The sequence below is a fragment of the Physella acuta genome, unplaced genomic scaffold (genome assembly GCF_028476545.2).
Source record: "Physella acuta isolate Inbredline_101_S28 unplaced genomic scaffold, ASM2847654v3 ptg001046l, whole genome shotgun sequence".
Lineage (NCBI taxonomy): Eukaryota > Metazoa > Mollusca > Gastropoda > Physidae > Physella > Physella acuta.
In genome coordinates this window covers 502,635-517,812 of record NW_026732563.1, presented here as the reverse complement: position 1 = coordinate 517,812, position 15,178 = coordinate 502,635, and the positions used below count along the sequence as shown (strand labels likewise).

The 15,178-nt window shown below is 37.6% G+C and overlaps 1 protein-coding gene across 1 annotated transcript in view; it reads left to right on the top strand.

Moving 5' to 3' along the window:
* Positions 1–12,163, top strand: part of LOC131955010 (uncharacterized) — a 49,001-nt gene extending 36,838 nt beyond the window's left edge. Inside the window, exon 4 of the mRNA XM_059318888.1 lies at positions 12,038–12,163. Coding sequence (XP_059174871.1) covers positions 12,038–12,163 — 126 coding nt within the window. The remainder of the gene's footprint in view (positions 1–12,037) is intronic.
* The last annotated feature ends 3,015 nt before the right edge of the window (positions 12,164–15,178 follow it).

Below are 15,178 nucleotides of genomic sequence, written 5' to 3'. Positions count from 1 at the left end.
CGAACTCGAGACTTTTCGGTTTAGCAACCATGAGCTTTACCGACTCGACCACGCCGGGTGATAACATCGGGGGTATAATTTCATGTTTTTATAACCATGTTTCGTCTCCTACAACCTTAACTCTCCAACACGCAGAGTTTAGATGTTGTATATTCAGTTCTCTTCAACTTTTGTTCTTTCACATTAAAAAAAATTCTTTGGAAAAAAATTGCAGACATGCGCTGTAGAGGGGAAAGAGATTTCAAAGAGACAAAAAAAAAGACAATGGGTTTCTCTGTACAGGTTTTCATATGGGAGAAAATAATAAAAAGATCAGAGTAAAATATTTTGTTTGAACTGTTTTGATAAATTACAATGTGGCATTCTTAGATGATTCTAATGTCACAAACAAAACGTCACTTGTGTTTTTCTGGTATATATATATATATATATATATATATATATATATATATATATATATATATATATATATATATATATATATGTATATATATATATATATATATGTATATATATATATATATATATATATATATATATATATATATATATATATATATATATATATATATATATATATATATATATATATATAAAGGCTACATATAAATAGGGCTTATATATAAATAAATTTATCTGTATGCGTGTTTGTGTTCGTGTTCATGTGTTTGTGCCTGTGTATGTCTATGACTGCGTGTGTGTTTCTCTGTGAGAGAAATGGAGGAGAGAGTGCTTTACTCTACAACAAAACTACAGCTCGTGAGGAAGACCACGTGACGAAGATGGATGTCAACTCACCAGGATAGCATATCCAGAATCCGCGGGATCCATGGTGGGAGCGTTGACGCCACAGAAACACGAGCAGACGGTCTGCCAGGCCAGTTTTTAGCCGCTAGTGCCACGTGCTGCGGCCAGGTTGGGCTGTGAAAATTGTGTCTTGTAATCCCGGCGTGTTCGGCCACAAGGAAATAAATTTTCCGTAGGTATCCGGAAATGAACAGCTCCCCGGAAATGTTGGAATGTGAAAGTATGTAACATGAAATATAATTCCACCACGCTGATAATAATTCGTTGGTTTTTAATTAATTTTTTAAAATCTGCACTTTCAGTGCATGAAAACTGGGCAGTATTGAAACCATGAAATGGCCATCAATGCGAGTGTCATAAATGTTGATTGGAATCTGAGTGATCGATATTTTCATTCGATGACAAGTTCTTGCACAACCTGGCAAGCGATTGCTCCATACGTTAGAGATTTTTGTAAAAATCTGGCTATTAATTTAAATCTGGTGTAGCTGATGATGACCAGAGAAAAAAATTAGAGCTGAGCTTTGTTGTGTGAGTGATAGTTCACAATCCGTGCGACATCATCAATGCTGGATCACTAATCATCCAACATGCCCATCCAACATAGAATTGTTGGTTTACTACACACACCCACATTCAGTTCATTTAATCAAATTCATTTTTTTTAAACTCTCCCCAGATTTTTTCTTCTCTTTTACTGGACCATTTTTGTGTTTGTCATACAAGTCTAATCTCATCATGTGCCCAGCTTTAGCGTTGAAAATCCCAACGCCAGATTTCGGAATTTGGCTTTCATTTGCACACAACCAAAAAATCTGGCGCCTTTTTTACTTTTTTTTTTGCCAGGTCCTGGATGCGAGTTATTACATTTTGCTTACAGTTCCAGATTCATGGAGTCCCCTGGCGCTCCCATATCTCGAGACTCCGGAGCCGTCAGGTGAGGTCTTGTCGTGTCGGCTCACGGCTCATCGAAAGGGACATAACTAGAGGGAGATAAAAGAGGAAGGTCAACATTTTATCAGAGAAAAACAGTGTATGGGATTTCACTTGTTAGGAGATTGTAAATTATGTCAATACGTAAAAATAAACACACACTCACGCATGTACGCACGTACGCACACATGCACGCACGCACGCACATGCTTATATATATATATATATATATATATATATATATATATATATATATATATATATATATATATATATATACACATATATATATATATATATATGTATATATTTTTTTATATGTATATATATGTATATATATATATATTTATATTTATATGTATATATATATATATATATATATATATATATATATATATATATATATATATATATATATATATATATCACAATATCTCTCACCATTATTACACAAACATTCCATTTCATCAAAAGCTTAATAAAAATACAACTATGAAACCTTGTAGTGTACATTATATATATATATATATATATATATATATATATATATATATATATATATATATATATATATATATATATATATATATATATATGTGTGTGTGTGTGTGTATATACCACACTACAAGTATATCTGTGCGTGAGTATGTGTGAGTGTGATGTATATGTATGAGAATGCATGTGTGTGTAAGCGTGCATGTGTATATGTGATGTGGGTGTGGACAGAATGTGTATTGTGTGTGTGCGAGTGAGAGAGAATCATCCATCATCCCCCAACAATGCCATGGCCCCCACACAACATGACAACCAGGCGACGCTAATCCAATAGGACGAAACAAACTCGATCAAATTCCAACCCGGGCCAAAGTTTTCAGACTTGAATCAAACTTAATTGCAGTTTAAAAAGAACGTCTGCCGGCACAAAGCGAAGAATTCACAATCAAAGTCTGTCTTTGACGTGTCATTTTTGTAAACGAAAGTTTCAAAATTCTGTTCGGTTCTCATAGATACGGCATGGTATTTTTTACCATCACAAAAATGATGTGCAATATCATCTACGCATTTTTACATATACACACATAAATGGATATATGTGTGTACACATACACACTCACATAAAATATATTAAATTGAAACTGTCTGTGCAAGTGAATGATTTCAAATAAAATTTAAGTAGAATTATAGATTTGGGATAAATGTTTTTTTTCTTGTAGGCGACTTATTACTTTTATTGTATTGCATTCACATAGTGATTTAGTTTAGTATACAGTCATCATTACTGTACAACTAAATCAATCTGAATTTTGATTTGCTGGACATTTAAGGTTTACGGTGGTGTAGTTTAATTAACATTGGTGTCCGTTTGGTTGTGATGGTGTGGTTGAGATTCTGGTGTTCATTTAAACGGTGATGGTGTTATTTTAACAACGGTGGTGACATGTTGATTCTGTGTGTCGTTGATACGATGCAGATGTTGTTATGATTATGTGGTGTTGTACACAGCATGTTCGTGTTATTTTGATAATCAACAGACACATCTACATCTACAACCATCCAAAAATATCGACGAATTTCTATAAAAATCCACAAATAACTACTAGCATTCACAAATTCCTACAAACAACAACACATATTGGCAAAACATCTACAAATGTTTACAAACATTCACTTATTGCTACAAAAAGCTACAAATATTTAAAAGCATCCAAAACTATCTAGAGACATCAACAACTATCTAGAAGCATACAAAAATAACTACAAACATCGAAAAATATCTACGCACCCTGAAACATCTAAAAAAACATTTACAATTAACTCCGAACGTTGAATCTTTAGTATCCTTGTCGCGATGTATGTGTCTATAAAATTTTATGGTGCTCTGTAGCACACTTTGATGTAACTTTGATTACAACAGCATCACGTGCAGTTGTCGTGTCGTTAAAATGTTATCACCAACTAAATCATGTTTTGATCAACTCATAGAGTCAACCAACACTGCTTCAAAACACCCAGCAGCCCGCGATTTCGTTCAATAGCGGTATCGATTCGAACCGAACGCTATCGATTTCAGACAAGGGGAAATAAAGATTCGATACAGCAGCGGCCATGTTATTATGTCCGCGGAATTCGATACCGTCATCTGGCTACACATCTGACGATTATAGATTATAAATGAAGAGGGGGACGTGTGAGATATGACGACACAAATTGGGAATCGATTCCGTCCGAGTGGTTAGGTGTCAGGCGATGTTTGTTATCAAGTGTGGTGGTTGGTGTTTGTGGGTGGTTGTGTGTGTTTATTGTTTGTGGGTGTTTGTTGTTTGTGGTGTTTGTTGTTCGTGGGTGTTTGTTGTAGGTAGTTGTTAATGTTTGCTGCTTGTGGGTGGTTGCTGCTTGTGGGTGGTTGCTGCTAGTGGGTGGTTGCTGTTGTTTGTTGTTTGTGAGTGGTTGTGTTTGGTTGTGGGTGGTTGTGGTTGTTTGTTGATGTTTGTTGTTGTTTGTGGGTGGTTGTGGGAGTTTGTTGGTCTGGGTGGGTGTATAATGTGGGTATTTGAGGTGTTTGTGCGTATTTGTGGGTAATGTTTGTTTATGTTTGTGTATTTGGATATTTGTTGATGATCGTAAGTGTTAATAGATCTTTGTGTATATTTGTGGATTTTTAAAGTTGTTTATATATCTGAATATCCATGTGTGTTTGTGGAATATTGGATGTTTGTTGATCAGTGTTTCTTCCAGAATTTTTTATCTGGGGGAGGGGGGTTCACTTGAAACAAAAATTTGGGGGGGGGGGGGAGACTAAAATTTGCATGGGGGGGGGGGGGCACTGTTAAAAGTACATATTTTCTATATAAATTCTATTTAGTTTGGGGAGGAGGGAGGTTGTAGACTTTCTGCGGTGCACCCCCTTCCCCCCCACCGAAGAGATGTCTAGAAGAAACTCTGTTGTTGATGTATATGGATATTGTGGATCTTTGTGGATATCTGTGTATGTGGCCGAATGTGTAGATGTGTGTGTGTGTGTGTGTGTGTACACTAAGGTTGGTCAATGAGGTGGGGTGGTATGTTAGTGTGTAAATATTAAGAAAAAGGATTTTGAGTGAGGTTTTTTTTTTAGAAAAATATTATATTTTTTACAGGGGAACAATGGACGTTTTATAGGAAGAATGGACATTTTATTACAGAGAGAGAAATGTACATTTTATTAGTGCGAGATAATGGACCCTTAATCACTGTTTATTTTATTTTGACAAAAGAACATTTGATAGCTTGAGTTTCAGGTTTGTTCACAATTTCTTCGCTTTCTATGAACCGTTTCTTCCCTTACTTTTAAACCACATGTTTGCATTTGTTAAGTCATTTTTAGCTACAATTCACACATTTTGCATACATTTCGGTATAATTCACAAATTGTCGATAATTCACAGATTTTGCTATAATTCACAAATTTTGCTATAATTCACATTTTGCTCTAATTCACACCCTTTTCTAAAATTCACATATCTTGCTATAATTCGCACATGTTGCTATAAGTATAATTCACTTTTTTTTTCTATAATTCACAGTTTGCTATAATTCACACATTTTTTTTCCACATTAATGTTTACTGTAGCAAACTACGTTTGAAAGCCATCGTTAAATTATTTACTTTGCTAGATTCCAAACCTTTTGTTAAGTGCTATTCCATCATTTTTTGTTTACTGTGGTGAAATCCGTTTGTTCGCGATCGTTAAAGCATTTTGTTCTCTGAGATTCAACCCTTGTCCATAGGACAACTTGACAACCCCACCAACCCGATCACATGATACACTTTTTGTCTTCCAATTCATCTACACACAACCCGTGTACACCTTTGGTGCTAATATAATATTGGCCTTCAACTCTGATTCATCATGTTCCCAAAGTTCAGTAGCGTAGTGAGGGGGGTGGGGGGTGGGGGGGGGGGGGGGGGGCGGGGGGACATATGTCCCCGGGCGCCGACCTTAGGGGGCGCCAAAATGGGTTGGAAAAATAAATTGAAAAGTTGAGGGGGGTGCAAATCGAAAGTTTGAGGGGGGTGCAAATCGAAATCTTGAGGGGGGGGGGGTGCAAATCGAAAAGGTTGTCCCCGGGCGCCGGGAAGGGTAGCTACGCCTCTTCCAAAGTTGACATTTTTTTAATAATAGCAGGACCAACGAACGCAAAAATCTCGACTTAAACCCTCGACTTAAACCCTCGACTTAAATCCTAGACCTTAATCCTCGACCTAAATCCTTGACCTAAACCCTCGACTTGAATCCTCGACCTTAGTCCTAAATCCTCGACGTAAAACCTCGACCTAAATCCCTCGACCCAAATCCTCCGACCTAAAACCCCCTCACATCCACACGTGCTGTACTAGACCATCCACACGAGACACAGCCACACAGAAACCGACTCTAGCGTTACCCAGGCAACGTCTATTTCCGGTTGTCTAAAAAAATAAATAAAACAACTCCGGGCTACATATTTGAATCAGATGAGATAGATCTAGATTTATGTTGAGCTCTGTGACTACAGTACATCATTAAAATACAGGACAATAAGCTCACACTGGGGTGGTGGTGGGGGGAGTGAGGGGGAGTGGGGTGGGGGTGAGGGGAGGTGGGGAGACTTTAAAACTGTTTTGCTTAGGGCTGAGCCTTGTCCTTATCTTGATGGAATAGTTAGAGACATGTAGGGTAGATGTTAGTTGTCGCAGGCAGTGGCGGATTGATTGATGGGCTGACAAGGCAGAGGCTAGGAGGACCACATTTTTAGGGGTACCTAACCGTTTTATCATGGCCATAATAATATGACACGGCGTGGTCGAATGGTAGAGCGTATGAATGACAAGCCGAGAGTCTCGAGTTTGAATCCGGGCTAGAGTCCATATGATGTCACTATGTCCACCTAGCTGTGGTGGGTACCTGGTTTCCCATATGGGCAAAGTGTTAAACATAATATCCCTTCATATGCAGAGATCACAGAAAATGATGAACTCTACTTCATCTGCCTCATGTACAGCCAGGCTCGTAAGAGTGACTTTAGTGGAATATGTACAGAATGGTTATGATAGTTTATATATTATTTATATATATATATATATATATATATATATATATATATATATATATATATATATATATATATATATATATATATATATATATATATATATAAGACTGCCTAAGTATCGGTGTGAAACTTAGAATTGTACTGCCTGCCTCCACTAAGAAGGAAGAGTTTTAACTGCTTTTAAATTAAAAAATAACGGCATTTGATAGCAACCAATTTACTCAATGACACGCAGAGTCGCATAAATAAATGAGCACAGTACACCACGATCGACATCATGGCTTAGCATGGCCGCGTTAGTTTAATATTCATAAAGTTTAGATTAAGTTTGGGGTACTTAACTTCTTCTGTTCAATTATTTATTTTGCAATTAGGCTAAAACGATGTTTTAATATTAGGTCGCCAACAGCCAACCAAAAACCTTTTTGACAGTCATGTGACTGATGTGTTTTTACTCGAACGAATGTGAGCTAAGTTCACTGTTTACAAAATGGCTGACAGTTGATACCTGTGAATACGATGGGATGGTTCTAACGAAGGAAAACAGTGTTCGCCAATTCTCTTTAACTTTAGGTTTTATTTTAGGGATTCTGTGCACTATTTTTTCAGCTAGACTTGAACATTGGTGCACCATTTTGTTCAGCTATACTTGAACATTGGTGCACTATTTTGTTCAGCTATACTTGAACATTGGTGAACTATTTTGTTCAGCTATACTTGAACATTGGTGCACTATTTTGTTCAGGTATACTTGAACATTTGTGCATAATTTTGCTCAGCTAGACGAATATTGGTGCATGATTTTGTTTAGCTAGAATTGAACATTGTTGCACAATTTTGTTAAGCAAGACTCTAACATTGGTGCACTATTTTGTTAAGCAAAACTCTAACATTGGTGCACTATTTTGTTCAGCTACACCTGAACATTGGTGCACCATTTCGTATATCTAGACTTTAATATTGGTGTACCGTTTTGTACAGAAATTTCGGTGCGCGGACCTTTGACCACAGGTGCTTTGACCATAGGGGGTTTGACCATATTGGGTTTGACCACAGCGGAGCTTTGACCATAGGGGCTTTGACCATAGGGGGTTTGACCACAGCGGGCCTTTGACCATAGCGGTGCTTTGACCATAGGTGGTTTGATCATAGGGGGTTTGACCATAGGGGGTTTGACCACAGGTGTTTTCTCAGCAGAGGGTCTTTGATCACAGGTGGTCTATCAACGGGTGTTTGATCACAAGCGCTGTGTCCGGCTTTGATCATAGGTGTGATACAATTAATACGATTTTATACATGTTTCCTAAGAGTACGTTAATAGAAATTAACATGTATTTAAGAAAGCCAAGAACTATATTTTAGTATCCACATAAAGGCTGGCGCTAGACCTCATAGATTTACTTTAAATATAAATGAAACACAAATAAGGCGACATATAACAAGTTTCACAAATAAATAATGTAGAATTACTTGAAAATACATATCATATATAAAGGATAAAAAATGATACAAAACTTGCCAACAATATAGTCAAAGATGTAATACATAAATGGTTAACTAAATGACAGATGTGCTATAGCACGCAAATATGTCAGTACATCTGTTTGACCATATTATTACATCATGTCGAAATTTAAAATATAATTTAGCAACTTTTAAAAAAAAATCCTTACCATATATGGACAGCATTGGACAAACCACCAGAGATCAAAGACCCTAAGTGGACAAAACACCTGAGATCAAAGACCCTATGTGGACAAAACACCTATGATCAAAGCCGGACACAGCGCTTGTGATCAAACACCAGTTGATAGACCAGTGATCAAAGACCCTCTGCTGAGAAAACACCTGTGGTCAAACCCCCTATGGTCAAACCCCCTATGATCAAACCCCCTATGATCAAACCCCCTATGGTCAAAGCACCGCTATGGTCAAAGCCCCGCTGTGGTCAAACCCCCTATGGTCAAAGCCCCTATGGTCAAAGCTCCGCTGTGGTCAAACCCCCTATGGTCAAACCCCCTATGGTCAAAGCACCTGTGGTCAAAGGTCCTAGGACCGAAATTTCCTAGCTATCTCCCGGTCTATGCTTACATTATAGATCGTCCCCAGAATATCAAAGCACTTTCAATATAGCAGTCTTACACATTTCAAAGCCCCTCGTATACAAACTGTAAAGATAAACATGAAAGCCCATTTAACGCGTGGCCTAACGATAAATATTAAGCCTTTGTAATACGTAAAAAGAGACGCAAGTTTAAAAACGAAAACTTCAAAAACATGCTCAAAAATGTTTTAAAGGGCCAAAACATAAATAGCACAACAGAAAAATAACACAACAGAAAAATAAAAAAAACAACACCAAAGCACATCAAATAGACATCATAAAGACATTTAAGAAAGCACAAAACAGAGACATCATAAAGACAACAAACGAAGCACACCGTTCAAATTCCATTCGCTACATTGGAATGATACAAAACATGTATTCATCATTTCGAAGTTTTATTTAAAAATTGTAAACACATCAGAACGTACGGGTGTCGTTTTTTTATATATAACATGCACAAGTCATTGTTGTATGTATGTAGTAGGGCAAACAATGGGCTATATAGCCTTATGTATAAAATCCACTGTGTTTGCTCTCTAAATTATCTCTGTGTTCGCCCTAAAAACAGCCCTTTCCCATCTAAAACTGCCTTTGTAGCTATATTAAAACTGCATTATTTGCCCTATAAAACATCACCTTATTAGCCCTATTGAACCACATTGTTAGCCCTATAAGAAAACCCCATTAGCCCTATAAAACCCCGTTAGCCCTATAAAACCCCGTTAGCCCTATAAAACAGCACCTTGTTAGTCCTGTAAGAGAACCCAATTAGCCCTATAAAACAGCACCTTGTTAGCCCTATAAGAGAAACCCATTAGCCCTATAAAACAGCACCTTGTTAGTCCTGTAAGAGAACCCAATTAGCCCTATAAAACAGCACCTTGTTAGCGCTATAAAACAGCACCTTGTTGACCCTATAAAACAGCACCTCGTTAGCCCTATAAGAGAAACCCATTAGCCCTATAAAACAGCACCTCGTTAGCCCTATAAGAGAAACCCATTAGCCCTATAAAACAGCACCTCGTTAGCCCTATAAGAGAAACCCATTAGTCCTATAAAACAGCACCTTGTTAACCCTATAAAACAGCACCTCGTTAGCCCTATAAGAGAACCCCAATAGCCCCAAATACCCACAAGCGCGTGACTGCTGGGTACAATAAACCATCAGATTTGTCCAAGTCACCAGGTCATGTTGTCAGTCACGTCACGTGATACACATGTAGACTTTCTCTCCCTCCTTTCTCTCCCTCCTTCCTCCTTTCTCTCCCGCACTCCTTCTCTTTCTCTCCACGAGAAAAAAACAGTCAATGTAGCACCGACAAAAAGGCCCTAACTCAAGGCAAAATGACTTCCAATATGATGCTCATTTTATAAAACAGGACAACATATATTGGAGTTATAATTCAGTGCTTTAAAGCAACAATCTCTAACATCTATTGCCCGTTTATATCTTCAAATACACAATTAATTTTATACTCATAAATAACTGTATCCCTGTTTAGTATTCTTTGACTTTTTTTCGGTGACTTTTTTTAATGGAATATCGCATTTCGTAATCTCTTTGTTTATTAGCCGGTCGCGTCTTTTTGTAAAATTCCCTGGCTAAATCCCTTAGATCATAGGATTGACTTACATTTTAAATAATTGGGGGGGGGGGGGAGGTAGACAGTGTTAGACACTTCGCTAGTGATCCATTGCTAATGTGGGGGGGGGGGGGGGAAGGGGAGGGGAGGGGGTAGGATTTAGTGACAATCAATAACTTACATTCAGACTAGGTTTTAATGAAATAAGAGACAGTGTAAGGGGCTGGTGTAAACATACAATGTAAGGGAACTATGTAATCATATAATGTAATGGGACTAGGTAATCATGCAATATAAGGGGACTATGTAATCATGCAATGTAAGGGAACTATGTAATCATATAATGTAAAGGGACTAGGTAATCATGCAATATAAGGGGACTATGTAATCATGCAATGTAAGGGAACTATGTAATCATATAATGTAAAGGGACTATGTAATCATGCAATGTAAGGGGTTAGTGTAATCAGATAACGTAAAGGTTATATGTAATCATACAATGTAAGGGGACTATGTAATCAGAAAATGTAAGGAGGTTTGGTTAGTGGAGAAGATCGGCTCCTAGCTGGAGTGCCAACTTCTTGAGTAAGATAACAGATATGATACATTTCTACACTAAAGCATATCTTGAGTAAGATAACAGATATGATACATTTCTACGCTAAAGCATATCTTGAGTAAGATCTACGCTAAAACATATCTTGAGTAAGATCTACGCTAAAACATATCTTGAGTAAGATAAGATATGATACAGTTCTACGCTAAAACATATCTTGAGTAAGAATTACGCTAAAACATATCTTTAGTAAGAACTACGCTAAAACATATTTTTAGTAAGAACTACGCTAAAACATATTTTGAGTAAGAACTACGCTAAAAAATATCTTTAGTAAAAACTACGCTAAAACATATCTTGAGTAAGATAAAAGATATGATAAACTTCTACGCTAAAACAAATCTTGAGTAAGATCTACGCTAAAACATATCTTTAGTAAGAACTACGCTAAAACATATCTTGAGTAAGATAAAAGATATGATACAGTTCTACGCTAAAAAATATCTTGAGTAAGATCTACGCTAAAACATATCGAACACTTAAATACCACCCAACCACTTCATGCGACCACGCCGAGGCAGCTGCCAATAGACCTAAATGTCAACAAGCCTGATGTAAACAGGAGCCAGATCCAAGTCCCTCCACACATCAACCATCAACCGTCGCCACAACATCTGAACGAGCCATCAATGTTCGCTGATTAGCCGGTATCGACGTTAAGACGGCGATTAGCCTTTAGGTGTATGGCTAACCCACGGTGATGTGTAATAAAGATAACAGTTGTGATGTTGACATCGTTGATGAACGGAAGAATTATGACGGTAGTGAAAGTTAATAAATGCTGCAGCGAGTTACAGATGAGAAGGAAGAGAAAAACAGTTTCATCTGTCGTTTACGGTAATATTAATAAGATAGGCATAAGGATTATGGTAAGGATAAGGATATTTGGTTTTAGGTATGATGATTGTAATATTGCAGGATAAGCGTCAAAAAGTGGATATATTCCACGAGATTCTCAAACGTTTCTCAAACGTCAAAATCAAAGAAGCAATAAAAGTACAGAAAAGATTCCTCTTTAAACCAAACGATCCATTGTGTAGATGAAGTAGAGTTCTTATGTTTCTTGACCTGAGTTTATGAAGGAATAGTGTGGACAGCACTATGCACAACCGCTTTCGCTGTCCCCAACGTGAGTTAGGTACCCATCAGAGCTGGGTGGACTCCGAGACATTACCCTGACTTGAACCGGGATTCGAACTCGAGACTTTCAGGTTAGCAGTCTAGCGCTATACCGCTAGGCCACGCCGTCCCAAAAATACCAGTAGCGACATCTCAAAATCTAGAGGTTATAAGGGTTTGGATGCATTCAAACAATTGTATATTAAATAATGCTAAATAAATAAATAAGGACATTAAGATTTTGGAAGAATCCAGCAATATATGAATTATACTTTTAAAAAACGGGAAATTCAAAACGTTGATAGAATCAAAAATACGTTAACCATACCCTAAAAACCTTAAAAATTGTAGAAGTATCCAATATATGAGAATCTCCCTCTAGAAATCAGGACATTTAAAATTGTACATGTACCCAAAATACGTGAATCATATTCTAAAAACATGACCTTTAAAATTTTACAGGTACCCAAAATACCTGAATCTTATTCTAAAAACAGGACCTCTAAAACTGTGGAAGTATCCCTAATACTTGATGCGCGGACTTTTGACCACAGGTGCTTTGACCATAGGGGGTTTGACCATAGGGGCTTTGACCACAGCGGAGCTTTGACCATAGGGGCTTTGACCATAGGTGGTTTGACCACAGCGGGCCTTTGACCATAGCGGTGCTTTGACCATAGGTGGTTTGATCATAGGGTGTTTGACCATAGGGGGTTTGACCACATGTGTTTTCTCAGCAGAGGGTCTTTGATCACAGGTGGTCTATCAACGGGTGTTTGATCACAAGCGCTGTATCCAGCTTTGGTCATAGGTGTGATACAATTAACACGATTTTATACATGTTTCCTGAGAGTACGTTAATAGAAATTAACATGTATTTAAAAAAGCCAAGAATTATATTTTAGTCTCCACATAAAGGCTGGCGCTAGACCTCATAGATTTATTTTAAATATAAATGAAACACAAATAATGCGACATATAACAAGTTTCACAAATAAATAATGTAGAAGTACTTGAAAATACATATCATATATAAAGGATAAAAAATGATACAAAACTTGCCAACAAGATGTAATACATAAAATGGTTAACTAAATGACAGATGTGCTATAGCACGCAAATATGTCAGTACATCTGTTTGACCATATTATTACATCATGTCGAAATTTAAAATATAATTTAGCAACTTTTAAAATAAATCCTTACCATATATGGACAGCATTGGACAAACCACCTGAGATCAAAGACCCTATGTGGACAAAACACCTATGATCAAAGCCGGACACAGCGCTTGTGATCAAACACCCGTTGATAGACCACCTATGATCAAAGACCCTCTGCTGAGAAAACACCTGTGGTCAAACCCCCTATGGTCAAACCCCCTATGATCAAAGCCCCTATGGTCAAAGCACCGCTATGGTCAAAGCCCCGCTGTGGTCAAACCCCCTATGGTCAAAGCCCCTATGGTCAAAGCTCCGCTGTGGTCAAACCCCCTATGGTCAAACCCCCTATGGTCAAAGCACCTGTGGTCAAAGGTCCTAGGACCTAATACTTGAATCCCCCTCTAAAATCAGAAACTTCAATGTTTTCAAAGCACACCCAGAACCCATCTGCACCCAGACAGTCGCTACAAAAAAAAACGAGGTTTAATGGGAGAGGAGGAGACACCAATGTGTTCATTAACAGGATCTAGTTATAGCTTTGATACCTTATCCACTGAAATATATGACAAAGATGCACTTATGGTTACATGTTTTACTTGAAACTTCAAAGTATTAAAAAAAAACTTAAAGCAACCTAAAAAAAAACCCTAGAATATTTAAAGTATAAAAGTCTTAGAGGTATTTGTACCACTTTTACAACATGGAACTTCAAAGTTTAAAGTATTCCAGAAAACTGACTCACAAAACATTTTAGTGGCCCGGTGAGAGGGCAGGGGGGAGGGGGGGGGGGGACAAAAAAAGCCCAAACACTCGTAAACGAGTTCAATATTCTATGTTCTACATTCCATGTTCCATGTTCCATGTTTCATGTTCAATGGTCCTTGTCCAATGTTCCGTATTACACGCTCCCTATACCTGGTTCCATGCTCTATGTTCCATGTTCCTTGATTCGTGTTCCCTGTATAACATGGTTCATGTCATACGTGCCTTCTTTCTTATTCAACGTTCCTTGTTCTAAATTCTACGTTTCATGTTTCATATTCCCTGTTCCAAATTCTTCATTTCAAAATTCCATTTTTCCTGTTCCATATTCTACGTTTCATGTTCCATGTTCCCTGTTCCATATTCTACGTTTCATGTTCCATGTTCCCTGTTCCATACTCTACATTTCATGTTCACGTCACAAGCCTGCACTTTCCAGCAATGGCTCTAACCCCCCCCCCCCCCCCACCCACCTTTCCCCGCCCTAAAGACCAGCACAGCCTTTGGCACTGCTAAAGATCAGCCATGATAGGGGAGTCGGCCCATATTATGATCTGCTTCTATCCTGATCACTCAACATTTTAATGATAGATGGGCGACGACACAGCAGAATATCAACTGACACGATCAAGGAAGTAGCTTTATTTCTGGAAAGTTTATTGCAAATTTAAAAACAAAAATAAAAGCCTTTAATAAATAAATCAAAAGAAAGAATTAACAGTTTTATAAACTTTAAAAAAAATAAACAGTGAAAATAATAAGTTCAAGGAATCGATTTTGTTTTAATGCAAGACTGCGTGGCTTCAGTTTAGCATTGGGAGAAAATATATGAGTCTAGAGAAGTACACCATCTCCTGGGTGCCTACCATGACCTTAGTTCAGGGGTCTCCAAACTACGGCTCGCAAGGTCCTCTCATCCGGCCCGCGGAGATCTTTTTGTCTACGGAAAAACAATGTTCATCAAGGACCTCCAGCTGCAATTTCAGTACCGTTTTTCTGACTTGGATTTAAGGGC